Raw genomic sequence first — 22,011 nt, 5'->3', positions numbered from 1 at the left:
TGTATTTAGACCAATGACAATTAAGTAGGTTTCACTTAAAGTTCTTGTTCCTGGTTCAAAACAATTTAGGCTCCATCAACAGAATATGTGGCATCAGTTATGTTTACACTACATTAATGCACTTACAATTTAAGTCTATAGGGGCAACGTTACAGGGTTTAAAGGCTGAGATGTACAGCTTGTATTTTTGTTTAATCACTTATCTGAATTCTTTCTTGCTGTTAGCAATGGGACAACTGTGCTAGGCAAATGAACTTGGTTATTAGGTACCATACAATAGGTGGATTTTGCTCAATGTAAACAGTAGTTTGAAGATAGTTGCGTCACATCACCTACTGGAATTCCTGCGACTATCATTCTAAAGCTACTGCATTTATAGGGGTTGCATCAGGGCAATAACCACCATAGACACTGAGGGGGACAAGTCCCTCCCACCAATATTTGATATTATGAATGCTGTTCTGCTTTACTCCATTACACACTGCTCTGTTTGTTGTTAGGATGACAAAGTTTTAAATATTACATTTTTAGGTTGGTCTGCCTCAGCGGTCTAAGAGTGTTCTTATTTCTTTTTCTTTACTCCGTTAAATCTCTTTTAATCATTTAATTCCTTTAAATAGACCAATAACAATCACACTAAATAATATATAAAAAAGAAAAGATTTCACAGATTTGAATATATTGAAATCTGCTTAACATATTTGAACTGAAATAACTAAAATACATTAAGTTCAACTAAAAATGTATAAAATGAAGATAAATACATTTTGTGTAACCACTTGCCTCAGAAAAATGTTTAAGTCTCACAACTATAATTATGAAATAGTCCAGGTTTTAACGTTTATTCTGATGCAATGTCTTGTTTATTCTGATGCAATTGTAAGCATTGCCATATAAAAATAATATTTGAAGTTGAAGGATAAGTTGAAATTCAGCATGGAGTTTATAGAGCTTAAGTTGTGTTGCACACGCAAACATTCCTCTAAACAAAGCACCTTGGTATTTATTACCATGCAGGTAAGCAAAGCCTTATATATTTACATATATATTGCACAGAGGTTACGCTATGAATAATAATTGTGTGTCACTTTGACAAATTGGGTTGTAAATTTTCTGTCATGTTCTGTTTATCCATCTGTAAAATATTGTAACATTTTGTATTTTAAACAAGAGACCACAAAAACTTCAGTGATAAGGGTAGTCCTATCAAGCGCTGTGTTCAGTTTCTTTTTATTCTACTCTCAATTTCTTTGCTCAACACAAACAATTAGCTGTCAATGTTAATTTTTTTTAGTTAATACAACCTCTAATTATAGGTTTATAAATTATATGTTAAGGACAACTAGAAGCAGTAAAAACTTTTTTCTCAAACCCTTTAGAACTGGCTTTCACACTGAAGAAGTTACATCACTCGCAAACCACTAATTTCACCACAGCAAGTCCATTCCACAGAGAGAAGGGAATGTGTCCTTGCCAACTAAAAAGCTGGCAATTGTGAAGAAATAAAATGATCAACTAAATTAGACCCCGGAGAAAAGAAATAGGACTAAACACAGCATTTTTTTAAGCATATTTCAGTAAAATGTCACAGATTGCAAACAATCACAGTTGCCAACTAAGGTACAGTAGCAGCCAAACCCAACGTCCATCTAAGGACAGTTTAGTTCTCACCTCAGTGTCAAAACAGGGTCATGTGCAAGAAAACATGTGGTTTGTTTGTTTGTGGTTAGTAAAAACATAGAAGCAGAAAGCTCAAATAAAATGCATGTGTGTGTGTGTGTGTGTTTGTCAGGAAAGGGATCATGCAGAAACTGGCACAACAAATAATCTAAGGGCCTGTTTAGGGGCCGAGAGGCCAGGAGAGGAGGGCTGCTCTACTTCTACAGCCAGAAAGGCTGTGCCAACAGGGCTCTTACCGAATGGAGAGGGGGAACGGTCCACCTGGAAAGGGCATAAATCAAGACCTACAAGAACCCAAACCAGATAAAACCAAATAATTATAAAACAGAAATGCAGAGAAAAAAAAAAAGTAAAATAAAAAAGGAGTATGCTAAGACGACAACAAATAAAGACAAACAGAGCAAACCAGGTAAAATGTGAAATGCAAGTGTGAAAATGTGAAAGAAAAGAGGAGATGTAATTGTGAAGGCACATGATTACAGGTGATTTCTGGGATTGTTAGAGCATCTGCAGAGTGAAGAGAGAAGAGAGACTATCCATCGGCCAGATCTCAGGACTCAGTCTACCTGATTCAGGGCCTGGCTTGACCAGGTCATCGGACAGCATCCCCAGGAGATCATCATCTGAATGTAGAACCAGCTCAGCTAAGGGATCCTCCACATTGGCTAGAGATCAAGAAGACAAGTGTTTCTGAGTACGAGTATCCATACTAATCACCAAGTGTTCCTTGATTAAATGTTACCAAATGCTGGGCGGTAAGACCTATATACTGTGGCGGATGGACTTCTTTATAATAGGGGTGTGACTTCTGTCAGTTGGACATGGTTTGGATTATAAAAACACAATGAACAAAACTATAAACCATGTCATGAGAAGCTCTGATCCAAAACCTAGTAAGCTGCCTACGAAATGTTTTAAAGTCACCATAAAAGCTGATTTTTTCTTTCTTTTTCGGAATACTTCAGCTTATTATAAATGAATTTTCTGTGCACATAATAATAATAATAATAAAAAAATAAAAAAACTTGTGCCCTCATTATCTTTAATTAAAAACATTAACTTTTCCTCGCAACACCTGCACACTTCGGTGCACACTTCTCTGATGAAGTGTGCACCGATGCGAGGGCAGGACAACAACCTCTCCATTCCAGCAACCTGTCACTCTCATGAGATCACAGTTATTAGCAAATTACAACGATTCAATCAATTCCCCATGGACAAAATCAGGATCTGCCCTAAAAAAATTTCTCATTCGAGAATCCATTTCATTCAGATGTACAGTACATCACAATATGCAAGACAAGCAAACTCCATTTAATGGCAAATTTTAAATGCAAAAGGACAACTAATTTGGTCAACTTTTAAGGCAGAATTGCATTTGCGTTAAGGACAATGCGACACGCTCAGTGAAAAAAATTAAATAAAAAAATAAATCAATCCAAGATGGCAAATGATGCGGAAGAAATAATGTCTATAAATATAATTATTTCCATTTAATATAAAATATTATCAATATAAAACAGTTTACCCAGTATTTGTGTGCGCTGTGCAATTTTAAAGGAGCTGTATGTAAGAAATCTATTTCAATTAATCATAAAATTGCCCTGATGTGTCACTAGACATTAAGAAATCATGTTCATTTCAAATACTTATATCACCGACAACAGTAGTATGGCCATGATATTGTCATTTAAAAAGTGGACTTGCAGCCCTCAACTGATGTTGATGTTGTCATTTTGTGTTTTGGCCTGACGGGCCTCCCTCCACCTATCGACCAATCACGAAGTCAGTAGTGTTTCGGGATCCGGGTTGCCAGCTTTGCTCTAACATACCCTAACTCTAGTCGGATAAAAATGTCTAACGTTACTAAATCAAAAAGACCTCGTTATAATTCAGAAATTTTTCGTGACAAAGTCCGAAATAAAACCAGAATTTGTATTGGAGAAGCTTTTGAAAGATGGAGACGGCTGAAAACGGAGAATAATTTGAACACAGACGCCAACGTTGCTAATTTTCTCCTGGACAGGTAAGATTCATCTATGCTTGGCTAACTTGTACTTGATGTCAATGGACATTTCATATATTCATATTCATGACAGTCGAAAAAAATTTATGCATGTTCGTGCAAAGTAATGTAACGTTAGCTCACATGGACGTATGCTAACATTAGCAATGCATTATAGGAGCCTGTTTCTCTGTACTTATGCTGAGACGCTGAGGAAAACAACATTAGCACGCCCATTATGGCATTCGTCATTCGTTCTTCACGTATATCGTGGACTAAGTTACACATGCTGCAAGTTGACCTGTATGACCATTGCTAATGTAATTTAGTGTAACAATATTTTCTGATGGGACTGAAAACAACCCTGTGATAGCCATTGGTGATATTGAATTTGTCCTGCATTATAATTGCTGTGGCAAATGTTTTGGTTATTTTTTAGCCTACTTGTGACAAAAACTTTAGTACTTGTAAATCGAGGTTTTTTTTTTTTTCGTATTGAAAAATAAGGAAGTTTTATTTTTTTGTTTATATGTTTTTTGTCTTGTTTTACTATTATCCTTTTTTTTCCTCAGATTTTTTTTGAATTGTAATTGTATTTATATTTTCAAAATAAAGAAATCAAATCAAATCAAATATCAAATCAAAAACGCTTATCTCTTCAGCTATTATGGCCCCAGCACTTACTGTGAAACAAAACTTACTGTGTACGTCTCGTCGTCACTTGCCATTGGAAGCTCATTGAAGCAGCCTACGTTTCTGCTGAATCCTGCAGCTTATCTGGCAACCTCGAGTCAGGGGGTAGGGGGAGGGGATACACCGCTCTACAGTATTTTTAAAGTGATTGCAGTACCAGTTTTGGCCACAATCCTACATACGGTTCCTTTAAACTTATCAGACAAATGTGTTGATAGCTTAGCAACATGCCAAGTACAAACTCTATTGAAATCAATTTTGAGTTGAGCCTCCTTTATGTGCTCCAGTGCTGTTTGTGTAGAGCATTCAACCATATGAGGTTGATTTCAGAAAAGAAGCTGACTTAGAGGTAGCTGTAAAACACGAGGCAGCTCACTAAATTTTGGAACCGGGCCACACTATTACATATAAACAAAATTGCTCATGTTTCTGTATCGACCTTAAACATTAAGGGTGACGTCCAACAAAATAAAAAGGGTTTTTCAATGAAATTCGCATCCGCCTGTTCCTCATCTTTAATATTTTTGTTATATCCTTGCAGTGGTACAAGATTTTGGTCATACCGCCCACCCCTAATGTTAACTGAAATATTCTTTATAATTTTGCTACAATCAAGATTTCAGTAGCATTAAATGTATAAAAAAGCATGCATAATAAGATTCCAAAATCAAACACTTGTTTCAAGATTAAAACTCCATGAAAGGGTTAAATACAAGAATCTGCAGAGCAGAGAAAGGGGCTTTGCTCTATGGGAGATGAAAATCTCTAAGGACAAGCAAGCGGCCCTGAAAGCCTTCAAATAGCTTTGCGATTGCTCTCCAAACGAATACGCACAAGCCTTCTAAACACTGAACTGTTACTGCCAGCTTTCTATCCTCCCAGAGAGCTACGACGGGGAATTCAGAAAAGTGCTGGCAAATTGGGTTTTAAAAACATTTTAGTTTGGCTGTGAGCAGAGGTCTGCTGGCTTGGGTGTAAATGAGGGTTGACAGAACTGAGGAAAAGGAGAAATGGTGAAGAATGAGGCATTTGAACAAGCTCTTCAGCCTATAAGAGTATGCAAATAAGGGCTGAAGAGGACACAAAATGAGCACAATGGGGTTATAAAAAGTTCATTTGTACAGTGCATCTTCTGTAGGCCCTGTGGCAAAAATATGAACCCAGACTGTAATGCAATCCACTGTAGGATTCTGCAGTGCTGCTGGGTTGTGTGATGCATTCAGTGTGTGCAGAGGAGAAAGCGGGAGGTACAGTGCTAATGTGCATTACTTCCCTACAGAATTCACTGCAGTCTAGAAGAGCAGTAAAATGTGACCTAATGGGTCAAAGCAAAAAAACAAAAAAACTCTCTACACAAAGGCAATTCACAGTAGATATAAGAACTTCTAAGGTGTTTGGGAAGCACTCTGTTTATATATATATATATATATATATATATATATATATATATATATATATATATATATATATATATATATATATATGAAGCTCTACTTCAGCTCTATTGGTATTTTTAAATATGAAGACAGAGCTGAACATACGCAGTTGCCCTGCTTTAGATGAGACTGGAGTGGAAGTGGTACTGAGAAGTGGGTCAGATAAAGGGTCCAGGAAGCTTCTGCTTTGTGATTTGCTGTCTGCATGATTGGCTTCTTCCTCCACAAGCCCTGTTTCCAGAGTCGACTTGGTCTTCTTGCTTTTAACCAGAAGTTCTTTCCCAAAAAATGCCTCCTGTAACATACATGTTCACAAGTTAATAAAGCAGGCTCTGGTAATACATCATGCACAAGTACACTAAATAATAACTAGATTTCCTCATTCTGTGCACAAAAAAATAAAATAAAAAATGCCCAGCACTTTAAAAACAATAATAATCTAATTTGTAAATAAAACAGATTATTGGATTAGGTTTACAATTTTTGTTTTTCTTCTTCAAAATGTCATGTTTAATTCAATGTTTTACTTGCCATTTCTTTGTAATTATTTGTGAAATTTACAAGCAATTTCTGAGTGAAAATTGTTTCTACAATTTCTTTCAGTATGGGTGGTTTCTAGTTTACTAGGGTTTTCTGGGTAATTACTAGTTGATTCAAGACTCTACAATATTGTGCTGTCTGGATATGGCTTTTTTTTTTACAGCACTTACTGTAATTTTTGGTTTGAAATGTCAAAAGGCTGCCACAGTGCTATATGGTAAAACAAGTTTGTAGCACTTCAGAATATCTAACAGTACCAAATTATCAATGTGATGACTCCCTGCTGTGTTAAAACATTAAAAGGCCTAATGTGCTTCAATTTAAATCATTGATTCAAGACATCCCTCTGGTGACGACCTTTAAGTCTGATTTAAGGTTTGACAAACAGGAACGCCTAAAGTGACAGCTGTTACAGTTAATGCATCACTGCATCTCCATGCTGAGCATGATGGTCTTTTTTAAGAGCAGTGTGTCAACCCTACACATGCTCACAAAATCCCTGCCCACAACATTCATTCTTCAGATCAACCATATTCAGCTTTGACATGGATACAGGGCTGCTTATCTTTAGTGAAAGAACTAGTAATTAGTTACAAGATACTTTTATCTAAAGTGACTTATGTAGTACACTTACAGGTTTATTCCCCTGGAGTGGCTTGTGGTTTAAATAATGTTCCAGATTCAACACAAGTTAAGCTATATTGACACCATCTGTGGTCTGTTCTCAATTACCAAAGAAAATAATTTAGAGTCCAGATTGCAAAAACAAGCAAAATTGATTTTTTTTTCAAAATCTTTTTCACATGAACCAGACTGCTACTTTTAGCTAACTGCTCGCTAGCTAAGAAGTTGGACTGAATACTCAAGTCAATTTTCACATAAATGTCTATTGTTTTTTAACTGAGACTACAGAAACACTTTGACAATTAACATACTTATTTAATCAATTGTTGATTTATTCTATGTTGGTGCTTTCTGTCAATTTTTTTTGTTTAAATTCAGCTAGAGGACCCGTTGGATTTCTTCACTAACGACAAGTGATCGGTGCACTACGGTTTAAGAAACATTTTATATCAATATTTGTGGGTTTGACCTGTAGGTACGAGGGGAAGACCTCTTCGAGTTTGGTTTTCTTCTTTCTGTATCTCTTCTTGACTTTCTCCAGAGGCTCACTAACAATGGGAGTCCCACCCACCGGAGTATCTGGTTCATTCCAACCTGGTGAGAAGATAAACTTGATGCAACAACTAAGAGTACCGACCAAAATAAATAAGCATCAAAAACAGAGATGTCTATACCATACCTTGTTCCTTTCCTGTGAGGTTCTCTGTAAGCGAGCTTGTAGAGTCTTTCTGACTGAGAGTCCGCTTGCCTTTTCCCTGTCCTGCTTTGCTCCTCTGACGCACCATAAACCCACCGATACCTAAAGAGGGAAGAAGGGGAACAAAAATCTAATTTAACTTAAAACAGTAGGTAAAAAAAAGAGAAGCTGCAGTACCCCTAAACTGGGTGATGGACGCAATCAGGAATTAATAACATGGGACCCTGGACAGTGATGTCTTGACATTCATCTCCATAATTCAGGAAGACGTATGAACTTTAGACCAGAAGAGGGTGATTCATCTTGGCTACGCTCCTAGAGGAACAATTTCAGGTAAGTCTATTTCTGGTTGTGCCACACTGGCTGTGACCCCACAACCCCCACCTCAGCACAGTCCACTGCATGGACACAGAGAGTCAGGACAGACTCTTGGATTGGTTTATGTAGTATAAATAGTGGAAATATTTCTATTGTAGGATACAGGTATGACAACTAAATGTAATAAAATTTAATACTAACAAATCAAAGAGCACTTAAACGAGGCTTCACTAATACACATTTCTGAAGTCTTTATGTATTCACTTCTATCCAAAAATAAATAAATAACAAGAATGGCACATGAGGGGGTAGGGGAACTTTGAAAAACAAAAACTAGATTTGTTCAGAACAGGCCCCGATATACTTCAAGCGAAATCGAAGGATGAACTGGTGTGGTGTCATTTCAAACAAAATCAGGCCAAAATGAAGCTTGTTTGGGGTTTGAAACCGCTTGCCAAAGCTAACTTTCTGGAAAAGTGCTCTCTGGCTGGTAAACATCTTCGAACTTCCACTGGTCATTAGAAATTATGCAATAGGTAGGTGTGCTCTGGGGATCCTCCTTCTTTGACATAGAAATCTACATGAACGCACTGAATAGATGCTTTACAGTAGAAATTTAAGTGGTAATTGTAATTGAAAGCAACACTGACACTTTTTTCATGTTTAATACTGTAAAGCTGCTTGCTTTAATGAAATGTATTGTGTAAAATGCTATATAACAGAGATCTCCAACCCTGCTCCTGGGGACCCACTGTCCTGCAGAGTTCACTCCAACCCTCACCAAACACACCTGAACCAGCTAAACAAGCTCTTCGGGATTGCTTGAAAATAAAAATAAAAACTTTGCAGGGCAGTGGGTCTCCAGGAGCAGGGTTGAAGACATCTGCTATATAAATAAACTTGCCTTAAACTACACCACTAAATAGTAATTAAGTAATAGAGTATTTCAAACAATAAACACTGAACTCAGATGCAACAGGATAAAACTGTGCAGATACACGTCTATACAGCATGCGTTTTTTTTTTTTTTTTTTTTTTTTAAATGGAAGGCAGTGCTTAAAAAGGACACTACATTAAAGAGATTACTACTTTAGTCAGAAAAAAAAAGCTCAGAGAGAACATTCTTTCCAGAGTTCTCCCCGGCTAGGAGCTTTAAAGAGCAAAGCACTGTGGGATGCTATTTAAGGTCCAGAATTTGCAGCCGCACTATTTCACAGTCCAGTGGAGCTGTCCTTTCCGATAAGTGCACCTTTCTCTCTCTCTCTCTCGCTCTCTCTCACCCGGTCTGTACGGCTTCCTTTTCCTCTTCTTGTTGCCGTCGGCCCCTTTCAGGTGGTCATCACAGGGCTCACGCTCAGGGCTGGAGTCAGATTTCCCATCACAGTCCATCGGATCGCCCTCTGCAATGCGGCCAAACAACACAGAGCACTGTAGATGCTGACAGAATATTCTCTAAACCACACAAAGATACATGCATAGACAGTGTGGTTCAGTAGTTGATATTAAAAACCACCACTAATAAAAACAAAACACACATTTGTGTTCAATGCAATCTGAGTTGTATAAAGATTACAAAAAACAAAGGAAGGTGGAAAGACTGGTGCACTAAAATGACAGAATTCCACAAACAGGGTACAAATAGGGCTTGAAAAAGTCACATTTTAATTCCCTTTCCTTTTAACAAAGGGAGAAAAGTGGGAACTAATATTTTCTTCTTTTATATGAGGTTCATTCTGAATACCAATTAAAAACCTTCTTTATAAGATAATTACATTCTAGCAATAAAGAAAATACTATTTTACAAAAAAAAATCTCCAGCATTCCGTAAATAGGACAAGCGGTTTAGAGAATGGATGGACAGCATCTTCAAAAAATAGAAACACTACAAACAATGAAACAATTTGTGCAATCTTGTTATATCTTATCATTTTTTATAATCTTGGGTGTTACATTTTTACGCCATAATTTGTTTCATGGGGTGGAAATCATGTGGTAACAGAATCATGTGGTGAAGTCTTAACATAAACCTAGGAGACGGAGTTATTATTTAAAGTTGCAAATTGCAATTTTATATAGTATGCTCTGGCAGTGAGGGGGTTAAACTGCTGGCCCCATTCCTCATCATTACCCCCCGCCTGTTCTCTCAGACTGGTGCTCTGATGGAGGGGTTGGCCATTAATTCAGTTAGAGCCGTCCAGCCTCTGATCACTGGAATGCAAAGGCAGGTATCATTTGCTGACTGCTGTTTTCAAAGGCTCTCTTCTCTCTCCAAGTCAAATTCATTACACGGCTCACCTTCCTGTCGATTTCTCTCTCGCTCTCTCCACTCGTTTTTTTTTTTTTTTACATTTTCAACAAATCTTTTCTTTTTTAAATCTAGTTTCTAGATTATTCTGTCTTTCTCGGTTATGTTCAGCTGTGTGATGGCTGTCATCACCAATTCACAATCACCGTCAAAGTCAAGTGGCACAATAAACAAAGCCAGATATTTTATTATGATTCCATTTTTTTTTTTTACGAAAACTAAAACTAAAGCTATAAAAACACATTTTCATTATTTGAAATAAAATAAATGAGATCTTAAATTAGCTCAATACAATCAATCATTCAATCAATCAATCAATCAGCTAGTTGCCAAGGCAACATTTCTCATTCTCTTTTAATTTAACGCTTTAATCTCTGAAGGCATTTTTAGAGTTGTTTTTTGAGACATAAACAAAAGTAAAAACTAATAACTCCAAAACTAGCAGGAAGAATCAAAAGGAGGTCTCGTTTCATAAAAACTGTTCACATTTTTAGAAACATTTTTTTTTTTTTACATTTGGACATTCTCATGCTGAGAAACTGCTGATAAAAAAAGAAAAAAGAAAAAAAAGAAAAAGTGTGCTCAAGGGAAATTTTGCATATCTTTCTTGTTTGACATACAATAACCCAGGAAGGAAATAAGGTAGGAGGTCAATTATTTTTTGGTTACAGCATTTGGAACCAAGGTAGCCTTTTTGTTTAGCCCTTAAAAAACTATATAGACATTTTAATAAAAATGACAAAACAATAAAATTACTAAAACTTTAACTACAATGGAAAAATGAAAAGAGTAAATCTAATTTAAAATATTATCAAAAACTGTAATGGTATATGAATGATACTAAAATAGCACTAGTAACAAAATCTAGTGGTAAAGTAGTAATTGATCAAATATGATCAATAAAATGATCACCTTTAAGCACAAACACATTCTTTACCTCTACTGTCATCCATGTCTCCGTCCCTGAAGAGTTCAGACTGAGGGTCAGGGGGCGTCTGCAGCACAGCAACACTGTTCTGATTGATGATCTTTAGCTTTAGCTTAGGTTTGGGTCGTCTGCGGCGGGCAGCTGGGACACATAAACTCTGGAGCTGGCACAAGCCTGACTCAGTCAGACACACGCCGTCCTGAGTATACGTCCGCTGGAATTCTGGCACAGAACAGAACACAGCAATATTGACTGCAAAAGTGCTCTGAGAATGTCCATTTGACAGCAACATAATTGTTACACAGCAAATATGTTGAAGCAGAGTTCAATGATCAAAATAGTATTTATAAATACCATTTTCCTTGACTTTTGTAAGAATCTGTGTCACTAAAGGAGGCTCGCTGATGTCCATGAGCTTTGCCACTGTGCCACCTGTAACAACATAAGAGGAAGATGGAAGCTTGACTCATTCCAGGGTTAACACTGCATATTCACAGTCATTTGTTTAGTTATTTATTGATAACGGGACAGTCTGGAGCCATTAAAGGCAGATTACATTAACTGCTGCTTCATTCACACGAACAGGTTGCAGCTCGATTTAAAATTCAGGCCATCTGCTTTTTTTTAATGAACCAAATTTTTCTAGAACAAAGTTTCATTGACCAAAACACTCTAGTTTCCATCTGTTAAAGAAGAATCAAGCATCAACGTACACATCATACAGAAATAAACAAGAGAGAATACCTGAAGCGTCTTCACCTGAGGTTACGATTAGGGCATTTTTGTTCAGACATGCAGCAAAATCAGATTTTTAGGCATATCCAACTCAAATCTGTTTAGTTCTTTGTAGTTTGAACAACCAAAACAAGCCATGAAATCAATTTACAAACTCAATCCAAAATCTTACAATCACATGCCGATTAAATGTGATATTCGGAAATGTAAAAACTCCAGGGGCAGGATTCATGGAAATCTTATTAGAAAAAGAAAATGCTTAAGATACATTTCAAGAACTTTGTAAGAATATTCCTAAGTGCAATTCTTGAAAATTTCTTAAGAAGCTCTCAAACATTTTCTCAAGAATTAGATCATCAAGATTATCTGATCATTGAGAATCATTATCTGTTTGTATGGCAGTAGCAGTTGCAAGGCAGTATGCCGGGCACAAAAAAAGCATTAAGAGTCATGTATGCATGGCTGGGAGCATCCAACGAACTGCAACAATGAGTAATTAAAGACCATTTTAGATTATTTAAGGCAAAATGGTTGAAAAATTATAATTACAATCATTAGAAAAATTATTTAATTGATTATCACTTTTGACCATTACATGCATCATTCGAAAACGGTTTGGTCTATCAAAAAGCTTTTAAAAACCTTTTGCATAGTCTAAAGATGATCTGAGCCAATTTTGGTGAACATTTTACCAAAGGTCTAAGAGTATTTCAAAGAAAGGAGTTCAAAGAAATTCAAAAAAGGGTGAATAGTGATTTTGACCAAATATGGAATAACTGATATCACTGTTCTTGGTATGACTCAAGGAATCTATGCAGACCAGTTGAAATAAAATAGGCAAAATGAATCAAAAGCTATTAGTATTTAATTAAATTTCATAATAATTGTTGACCCCAAGGTGGCACTCTTCTGAACATTTTTGAGGACCTTTAGGGCAAGGTGCCGATGACCCATTACAATACAATAATGCAAAATTCAAAATGGCTGACCCCCAAAAATGGCCGAAATGGAAAAATTGGGTGTCCTTCCAACTCGGTATGCTGCATTGAATAAAAAGAGACCAGTTTTACAGCAAACTGTTTAGAAGTTGTAAGCAAAAAGTGCCATTTTCAAATATAGCCTTGCATCCATTTTGATGTGCTCTTCATAAAATTTGTTTGCACATTATTCAAGAACGCTTTTAATAAATTTTTGCCAGGGTGGTCTGAAGATGATGTGAGCCAATTTTGGTAAAAATTGGACAAACTGCCTGGGTCAGAAAAATTAAAATGGCGGAAAAGTTTCCATGATGGAAAATGAAATCAAAGGGTGCAATCAAGGAATTTTTATTTCTAGCCCATACGGTTCAAATGTTATTAGCATAAACATGAGTGCAAATTTGGACAGTTGGTGGCGCTACAGGGATTGAGTTAGAGACTCAAAAATTACTTTGGTTAATGTTGAGGATGTCTTCTATCTGTGTGCCAAATTTCATCATTTTCCCACAAGTGCTTCTATGGGCTGCCTGTCATACACTTAATAGTGGAAGTGGAAGTGGAAGTGGAAGAGGAAGAAGAAGAGGAAGAAGAAGAAGAAGAGGAAGAAGAAGAAGAAGAAGAAGAAGAAGAAGAAGAAGAAGAAGAAGAAGAAGAAGAAGAAGAAGAAGAAGAAGAAGAAGAAGAAGAAGAAGAAGAAGAAGAAGAAGAAGAAGAAGAAGAAGAAACAGGAATATACATTCTTGAGAATGTTTCACATATCTGGCCCCAGAGGTTTGTAGCTCTTACCAGATGTTGGCATGGTGTGCATTCTACATAGAGAGCAGTCAAAGCCCTCATCCGCTGCATTCTCCACCTCTTCATCAGAGTTCAGCCCTTGACATGAGGCATGAACCCACCTGAAGACCATACATCATGATTAGGCCACATTCATAATAACCAGTCAGCCATTAGGGAGAAGTCAGAAAGGATGTAAATATCACAGGCTCAATGCACTGAATATATTTCTCCATCAACACCTGCATTTATTCATATACTAATCTACTGCTAAGCCATTTCCAATGATACTCTTTTATTCTGCTGTTATGACATTTGGCATGATAGAGTGCCACCCACCTGTCACATTGCCGGCACTGTAGGATGAGCTCTTCCTCTCTGTAGTTGCGCGCGCACACGGGACACACAGTGAGACTCGCACATGGGCCGCATTGCGTGTAGTTGTTCTGCCAGTCACACCGCAGGCCGGGGGACGTGGCTCCACACTGAGTACACAACACGCACCTGATGGAGAACAATGTATTTACACACATATATAACACAGATTAGTGTGCACAGACACGTTATCCCAGATACATACACTTTTAATCATAAACGTCTAAACCCATCCTTTCACGCTCATTTTGTAGCCTTTCTGTGAATGGACACACCTCTTGTTTGCACATGGTTTAGCATCGACTAAGCTGCCCTTAAAATAAATATTTAAATGGCTTCAACCCAAGTAAAGCTCTGACCGAATGCTGCACAATGTAATGCAAACCCAGTCTGTTTGAACGAGGATTACACGTGACATTACAGCAAATATGTATGAAATCCCCTTCGGTCTTGTTTGAAAACAGCTGCTAAAAGATCAAGAGAGTGTTAGATGGGTAGAGAAAACAATAGAGGGGGACACAAAGAGAGATTTGAGGCTAACAAAGAGATAAAGCTAAAGTGTTGAGAGCAGGAGAGAAATTTAAATTGAAGAAATTGAGAGAGAATATCACAGACTCGTGAATCCATGGCACCTGTAAAGAAAATGCATGGGTATTTCACCTCAAAATCAAAAGAAAGAAAGAAGAAACTATATTTTAAAAAATTAAGCTTTTGGAAAAGAAACTGAAGCCCATTTTAGGATCATTAGGACTTTGCATTTTGACATTATGAAATAACTTCAAGACCATTAAGCACATTTTTCTGCCAAATTAGTCCACACGACTAATGCACTATACATACCAAGGGTTCTGAAGCCATATGATAGCTTTGTTTGAGGAACAGTCCAAAATTCAGCTCGTTATTCATGGAAATGATCCCCTCTACTGCAGCTCAAAATTCACATTGCAAACTCACAACCAAATGTTTTTTTTTTGTTTAAATGTTGAGTCAAAGCATCTGTGAATCATATTTTGTAAATATAATCATTTTGAGACTATTATAATATAATTGTATTGTAGACGCATACAGAAAACTTTTCATCCTTCATATTCAAACTGGTGCGTCACATTCAGTTACAACAAATGCAAGAAAGAAAAAAACATATTTCTGCAATTCTGTTACAAATTAATGCAAGTAATGCATTTTATTTTTCCCTTTCTGTGACTGTAATTTTGATAATTCTGACAATATTTGTGCAACTCTCTCCCTGTACTCTGCAAGTCATATCTTTCCAGAGAGACCTTTCCCCATCTTCCATTAATATACATTAATTTGGGGATTCAGTGTGTCAATGTATTCATAATTACACATTTTAATCTTAGGATAGATTATTCGCAAATTATCACTGAAACCAGGGCCGATTAATTAGCTAAAAGTTGATATTGATTGTTTAAAATACAGACTATATCACAGAGAGATTCATGTCTCATACAGTGCACAAACACTGAATTGTGTTCTCTTTTGTGCATTCTTGACCTCAAACGGACAAACACACACAATTGTGTCACATAAAATCACACACACTTTTAAAAAAATGTTTTTATTATATTTATTTGTGCTATTGCTTGTAATTTGTCTTCAATAATGTTTGAACTTTATATTTGTTCGGCTAGTTTTTGGTGTGTTATCAAAATTCTAATCAAAAGCTGTGAAATTGTACTGTTATCTAAAATGTTGGTGGCTTATATATTAAAATACATTGGACAAAAAATAAATAAATTGAAAGAACAACTATTCTTATTTATTTATTTATTTTTGTGGCAGGGCAAGTAAACATTTTAACTACTGACCTGACCGTGCCAGCAGAAAAAATCTGAAGCGCTGAGTTCTGAGATATGTATATGTATGTGTATGTGTATATATATACAGTACCAGTCAAAAGTTTGGAAACGTTACTATTTTTAATGTTTTTGAAAGAAGTCTCTTATGCTCATCAAGCCTGCAGTAAAACAAAAAACAAAAAAACAAAACAAAAAACAGTAATATTATGAAATATTATTACAATTTAAAATAATGGTTCTCTTTTTTAATATACTTTAAAATGTAATTTATTTTTGTGATGCAAAGCTGAATTTTCATCAGCAAGTACTCCAGTCTTTGGTGTCTTATGATCCTTCAGAAATCATTCTAATATGCTGATTTATGATCAATGTTGGAAACAGTTGTGCTGCTTAATATTTTTTTTATAACCTGAGATACTTTTTTCAGGATTATTTGATGAATAAGAAGTTAAAAAGAACTGTATTTATTTAGAATAGAAATCTTTTGTAACAATATACACTACCGTTCAAAAGTTTGGGAACAATAACTATTTTTTTAAAAAAGAAATTAGTACTTTAATTCAACAAGAATGCGTTAAATTGATAAAAGGTGATGGTAACGATTTATATTGTTAGAAATGTTTTTATTTTGAATAAATGCTGTTTTTATGAATAAATGCTGTTAACGTTTTACTCAATGAATCCTGAAAAAAGTATTCCAAAAAAATATATTAAACAGCACAACTGTTTCCATCATTGATAATAACTGAGTATCAAATCATCATATTAGAATGATTTCTGAAGGATCATAAGACACCAAAGACTGGAGAACTTGCTGATGAAAATTCAGCTTTGCATCACAAAAATAAATTACATTTTAAAATATATTAAAAAAGAGAACCATTATTTTAAATTGTAATAATATTTCATAATATTACTGTTTTTTTTTTTGTTTTTTTTTTTTTTTTTTTAACTGCAGGCTTGATGAGCATAAGAGACTTCTTTCAAAAACATTAAAAATAGTAATGTTTCCAAACTTTTGACTGGTACTGTATGTATATATATATATATATATATGTGTATGTGTATGTGTATGTGTATGTGTATGTATATATATCTCAGAGCTCAGCGCTAAAGATTTTTTCGGCTGGCACGGTCAGGCCAGTAGTTAAAATGTAGGCTATATATATATAGCCTAAAGACTGACAGACAAAGATGAAGACAGAACTACTAAAAAGTACAAAACTGGGCTGTGATCCAAAGCTGCTTCTAATTTTAGAGAAGACTTCTCTCTGTATGTGTGTGTGTGTGTGTGTGTGTGTGAGAGAGTGTACATACCACTTGCACTTCCAGCTGCCTTTGGGTACATTCTGAAGTGGTGGGTCCAGACAGTATGTGTGGTAGCTAATGTCACAGTCATCACAGAGCAGTAAGCGCCCGGGGTCACTGGCCTGCCCACATGCCTCACACACTGTGCACTCCAGACAGCGCCAGCCTTTACTCAACACCACTTTTGTGATCTAAAATGGGCACACACACACCTGAGGTCAGAGGTCAAAGGTCAAGCACTAGTCTAAAGGGCAATGGAGGGTTATATATTTAGCAGGCAATTATCTGGATGGATATAAAAAACACAAAGAACACAGCTGTTAGATGTCTCTAGGGTCAGAGGTATTTGTCAGAAGGATTTGCTGGTATGTACAGATCAATTTATGTGGGTGGTGATAATTCAATCCAACCACATCGTCCTGTACTAACAAGCATGTCCAGTCAGCCTGCTGTTCACCGGCACCTATGGGTTTGTATTCCACTGGGGAAAGGGATCATTTTATCCATATTAATAAAGGAAAATTGACATATATAGGCTCAACATGACAGCTATTTGGAGACGCAACGTTTCAGTAAACAGAATAGTTCAAATAAAAATTTTAATTGTGTCATTTTCTCTGCTTCATGTCATTCAAACCATATGTCTTTGTTTTCCCCCATGAATCACAGAGTTGTTCATGCTACTCTTTTCCATACAGAATGACCATGGGCTGCCAAACTCAAAAAGAGCACCATAAAAAAGTCCACATAACTCTATAATGAGCCCTCATTATAGAGTTAGTTCACGAACACACAAAAAATTGCCATCGTTTACTATCACCCTCATTCCGGTCCAAACCAACAAGATTTCCGTTCATCTTCGAAACAAATGAAGATATATATTTTTAAAATGTTTATTTTTGCCGTTTTTGCCTTTATCATGACAGGACAGTTAGAAGACAGGAAGCGAAGTGGGACAGGATCGGGAAAGGTCCGTGAGGCGGGACTCGAACTCGGGTCGCCTGAAATGAAACGGCGCTATATGTCGGCACGCTGCCCACGAGGCTATCGGCGCGGACACAAATGAAGATACTTTTAATGAAACCTGTTAGATTTCTGTCCCTCCAAAGTCCAGGCAACCAAAAACTCCATTGTAAAAGTACTATGCAAAGTACATACGATTTAGGCTGTTTATTCCAAGTCTTCTAAGAGACACAGTTGCTTTATGGAATGAACAGGAAGCTCAACTGTACTTGCTTGACGTGCAAGAACAAAATTAAATGGTGTGTGTGTTGATCAATGTTTATATGTGAATAAAAGCCTAAATTAAATCTGTTCATCATATAAAGCAACTGTCTCTTCAGAAGACTTGGATAAAACAGCTGGATTCATATGGATTACTTTTATGATGTCTTTATGAAATTTTGAAGTTTGACAATTTTGGTGTAAAGAAACAAAAGCATTTTGTGTTTCGAAAAGAAACAAAAGTATCATGGGTTTGGAATGACATGAGACGGAGTAAATTAGGACCGAATTTATATTTCTGAGTAAATTCCATCATTACATTCCATCATGGCACCTCAATATGTGTTGCGCCTGTTTCGACACTAAAAAAGATCAGTCATGACTGATGACCAATGATGTTTGATGATTTACAATTCCAGTTTGTTCGTCATACAAAGCTATCGAATGGTTTTAGAAGACTTTAGAAGGAATATGGCACACAATTTGTACAGACTATTTTTATAATATGGTGCTTTTTATATTTGACAGTATAAATCATCATCCACTTTCCATGTATGTAAAAGATTAGCTTGCATTTCTATTGCATTAACTAGCATTTCTCGTTTTTTAGAACAGCGTGAGGCTGAGTAAATAGCAGAATTTTCATCAGTTATCTTTAAATAAATATCCTTGTGGGATAAGAGCAATTATCTTCAGCAGCTGTGATTAGTCAGCTGCTTGCACAGACCAATGGATAAATGAATGAGAGGTAGACAGCTCTTTCACAGAAGCTGGACTCGCTCAGAATGGAAGACACCTGGCCATGATATCTGCCAATTAGATACTGAATTTGAAAAAAAACAACGTGCATATTTCTGGAATGGATAATGCCAAATTCTACATTCTGATGGGATAAGCCATATTTGAAGCTGTGGTAAAATAGCTGATAAACGTTCACCTGCACACACTGATCAGCTGAATTCTACATTAATGTATTGATCTGCAACAAAAGGATGAACTGTATGTTGCTTGGCAACCTTAATCAGCCTGCAGATAAGCTAATGAATTACATTAGGGATTCACAACAAGGGGTATGTGTTCCCTCAGGTGGTCCTTAAGCAAATACCAGGGGGTAAAGATTAGCATTTTAAATTGCATGAAAAACCCTGAAATTGCAATTGATAATACAATATCAGGGCTGTCAAAAATCACAATAGTTAATCATTAAATCTTATTACTTTTCTGGTAGCAAACATCTTAAGTATAATATCAGATATAAGAATACATTTTTGGTTTGGTGGTGTTGAAGGAGCACTTCAGTCATACTGATGGGGTTTGCAGGGGTACATATTAAGACAATAAATGTTGGGACAAACTACACTATATTACTGTGGTTATTATTAATAATACATTTATAGAACACTAGTGTTTTCATCATATTGCTGGTGCTGCCATTTTAAACACTTAATAAGCCACTATCCACCACCAACAATCTCTTTAATGCACAGCCTCTTGAGATTTATTACTTTGATTGTTCTTAATCAGGTCCAGAATCCACACTGGGAAAGTGAAAAAAATCAGCAGAATCCATCTGGGCCTCTTTTATTAAATGAAGATCAGGAGGTTTCTCTACTTGGCATATCTCAAAGCGCTGAGAGATACTGAAAGCACCCTGATGTATTCTTCTGCTGTCTTCACATGATAAAGATCTCTGCTTTAGTCTATCAACATAAGACACGTCTTTATAGTGTGCTTCATAATCCTCTTAACATATTACGCATTACCCTCAGGCTGCTTTCATCCAGGTCCTCTCACACACTGACCTGTCACACTTATCTCACGCACCATTAACCTTCACTCCAGATAAAAGCAGCTCATAATTTAAACCATTGCGTCTCATGAACGGTGCTCGTGAACGGGGTCAGTTGTGATTGATGGAGGCGGGGTACTTACCTTAATATTGACGCAGAAGGGGTGGTAGCACTGGCCGCATTGGGAGCAGGCCAACAGTCTGCCCTCAGCACCCTGACCAAAGCTCCCACACACCACACACATGTCCTGGAGACACAAGAGAGATCAGAGACCCAGCCGCAAAGTGCTAATGCTATTTTTTAAGAGCAGGATTATGTGCCCTAAAAAAAGGTCTAAGATGAGACCGGAGATATTTTTACTACGCTAGCTAAATTTAAAATGTTGCCTTTGTGCATGTTGATGACATAACTTTGGTATTTTGTGTTTTTATCTAATGCAATGTCATTCAGTCAAAGTGTGAAAATACAGGGCCACTGTACGTGATTAATAAATGCTTCCTCAAATACTTACTTGTTTAAGTGTGAAGGAGTCAGAGGTGGAGAACATGACCACAGTGTTGTGCATGGAGTTCTCCTCCTCTTCTTTTACAACATATGGAGAATCCATAAAGCTCACCTGTAACAGGGCACATGACACCAGTTTAGACAACAGATCTAAAACAGATCGGTTTCTAAAACATTACTATACTGTCTAATGATATCATGGTTGTTTCTGGACATTTCACTGTAATCATGCAACTGAAAAGGTCAAATGTGGTCAAATCTCACAATTTTTTTTCTCACACCTTTTTTTTTTTTAAATAGATAACCAAATACCATATGGTCTACTTTCACATTAAAATCAGCTATGGATAGTCCTAGTTTTTGGCACCTGTCAAAAACTAGCATTTTAGAGAGCTTTTGGGCTAGAAATCATCAACCCAATCTAGCAACATTGCCACAGGAATGGATCGTTTATATTTAAAGGCTTGTCGTGGTAAAAAGTTACGTGACAATTTAGTATGCCACTGGATTATAATGAGACTGGTTGACAAAGTTAAGACAAGATGTTCATTATGTGTGTAAACTACAGAACGGCTGCTGAGAATAAAATTGCCTATTTTATCATAATGGCAGCCAAGTACATGCTGGCTCAGTCTCCCCCATCACAAGTCGTTCGTGTTGGGGAAAATGTCAGCATTTGCTATTTTGAAAAGGCCATTTGGGTTGGGAACTGCTGCTGAAGCTCTGCTGAGCGTGAGTGCATTTCTCAGGCTTTAATGTGAACATTAAGCACATCTGAGTGCTGTTTTATTTATGCTTGTAGAGGTGGGGGCTTCATACCCCAGGGGTCACCACGGGGCTGCTCTCCATCTTTAGCCTGGAGCGTCCCCTGCCACCTCTCCCAGACAGGTTAGTTCCCCTGGGTCGCCGCCTTCCAGGAAAGCCAGATCCACGACCCTAGCAGACAGAGACAGGGAAAGAAGATATTATTTAATTTCTTTGAAGGCACACTTTGTGAAAATTTAGTGTGAATATATAATACAAAAGGGCAAATACTCATTGCTAACAGGGCTAGATGATATATCAAATATTGTTTTGTTGGTGATGAGAATATCATGTTGAATTTAATGTGGTTTATTCAGCCATTAAGTTCCCTAAAGACAGCGACAGTAGGCCAATTGTCTCTGGTCATTGTATTATAATAGCATCTCTGATTTAAACGTTGAAAAAATGATAATTGAGTTGGGAAGTTTGATCCATTTCCACAAATTAGTTATTTTGAAATTTACCGGTATGTTG

At 36.6% G+C, this 22,011-nt stretch overlaps 1 protein-coding gene across 4 annotated transcripts in view; it reads right to left on the bottom strand.

The window, feature by feature from the left end:
• The window catches only part of kmt2ca (lysine (K)-specific methyltransferase 2Ca), a 145,344-nt gene that overhangs the window by 29,543 nt on the left and 93,790 nt on the right, over positions 1 to 22,011 (bottom strand). For 3 of the 4 annotated variants that reach the window (XM_084103256.1, XM_084103258.1, XM_084103257.1), the window contains exons 16-29: positions 21,553 to 21,669; positions 20,741 to 20,845; positions 20,372 to 20,476; positions 17,225 to 17,406; positions 14,052 to 14,216; positions 13,725 to 13,834; positions 11,581 to 11,658; positions 11,236 to 11,448; positions 9,274 to 9,393; positions 7,658 to 7,777; positions 7,448 to 7,572; positions 5,920 to 6,109; positions 2,247 to 2,345; positions 1,917 to 1,964 (exon numbers count right to left, since the gene is read on the bottom strand). In XM_084103256.1, the coding sequence (XP_083959382.1) occupies positions 1,917 to 1,964; positions 2,247 to 2,345; positions 5,920 to 6,109; positions 7,448 to 7,572; positions 7,658 to 7,777; positions 9,274 to 9,393; positions 11,236 to 11,448; positions 11,581 to 11,658; positions 13,725 to 13,834; positions 14,052 to 14,216; positions 17,225 to 17,406; positions 20,372 to 20,476; positions 20,741 to 20,845; positions 21,553 to 21,669 (1,777 nt within the window). The remainder of the gene's footprint in view (positions 1 to 1,916; positions 1,965 to 2,246; positions 2,346 to 5,919; positions 6,110 to 7,447; positions 7,573 to 7,657; positions 7,778 to 9,273; positions 9,394 to 11,235; positions 11,449 to 11,580; positions 11,659 to 13,724; positions 13,835 to 14,051; positions 14,217 to 17,224; positions 17,407 to 20,371; positions 20,477 to 20,740; positions 20,846 to 21,552; positions 21,670 to 22,011) is intronic. The other variant, XM_084103259.1, reaches the window with a different exon arrangement.

This window comes from Abramis brama (assembly GCF_963993115.1).
Source record: "Abramis brama genome assembly, chromosome: 24".
Classification (NCBI taxonomy): Eukaryota; Metazoa; Chordata; class Actinopteri; order Cypriniformes; family Leuciscidae; genus Abramis; species Abramis brama.
Note: the sequence above shows the minus strand (reverse complement) of the source record. Positions and strands in the feature narration are given on the sequence as shown.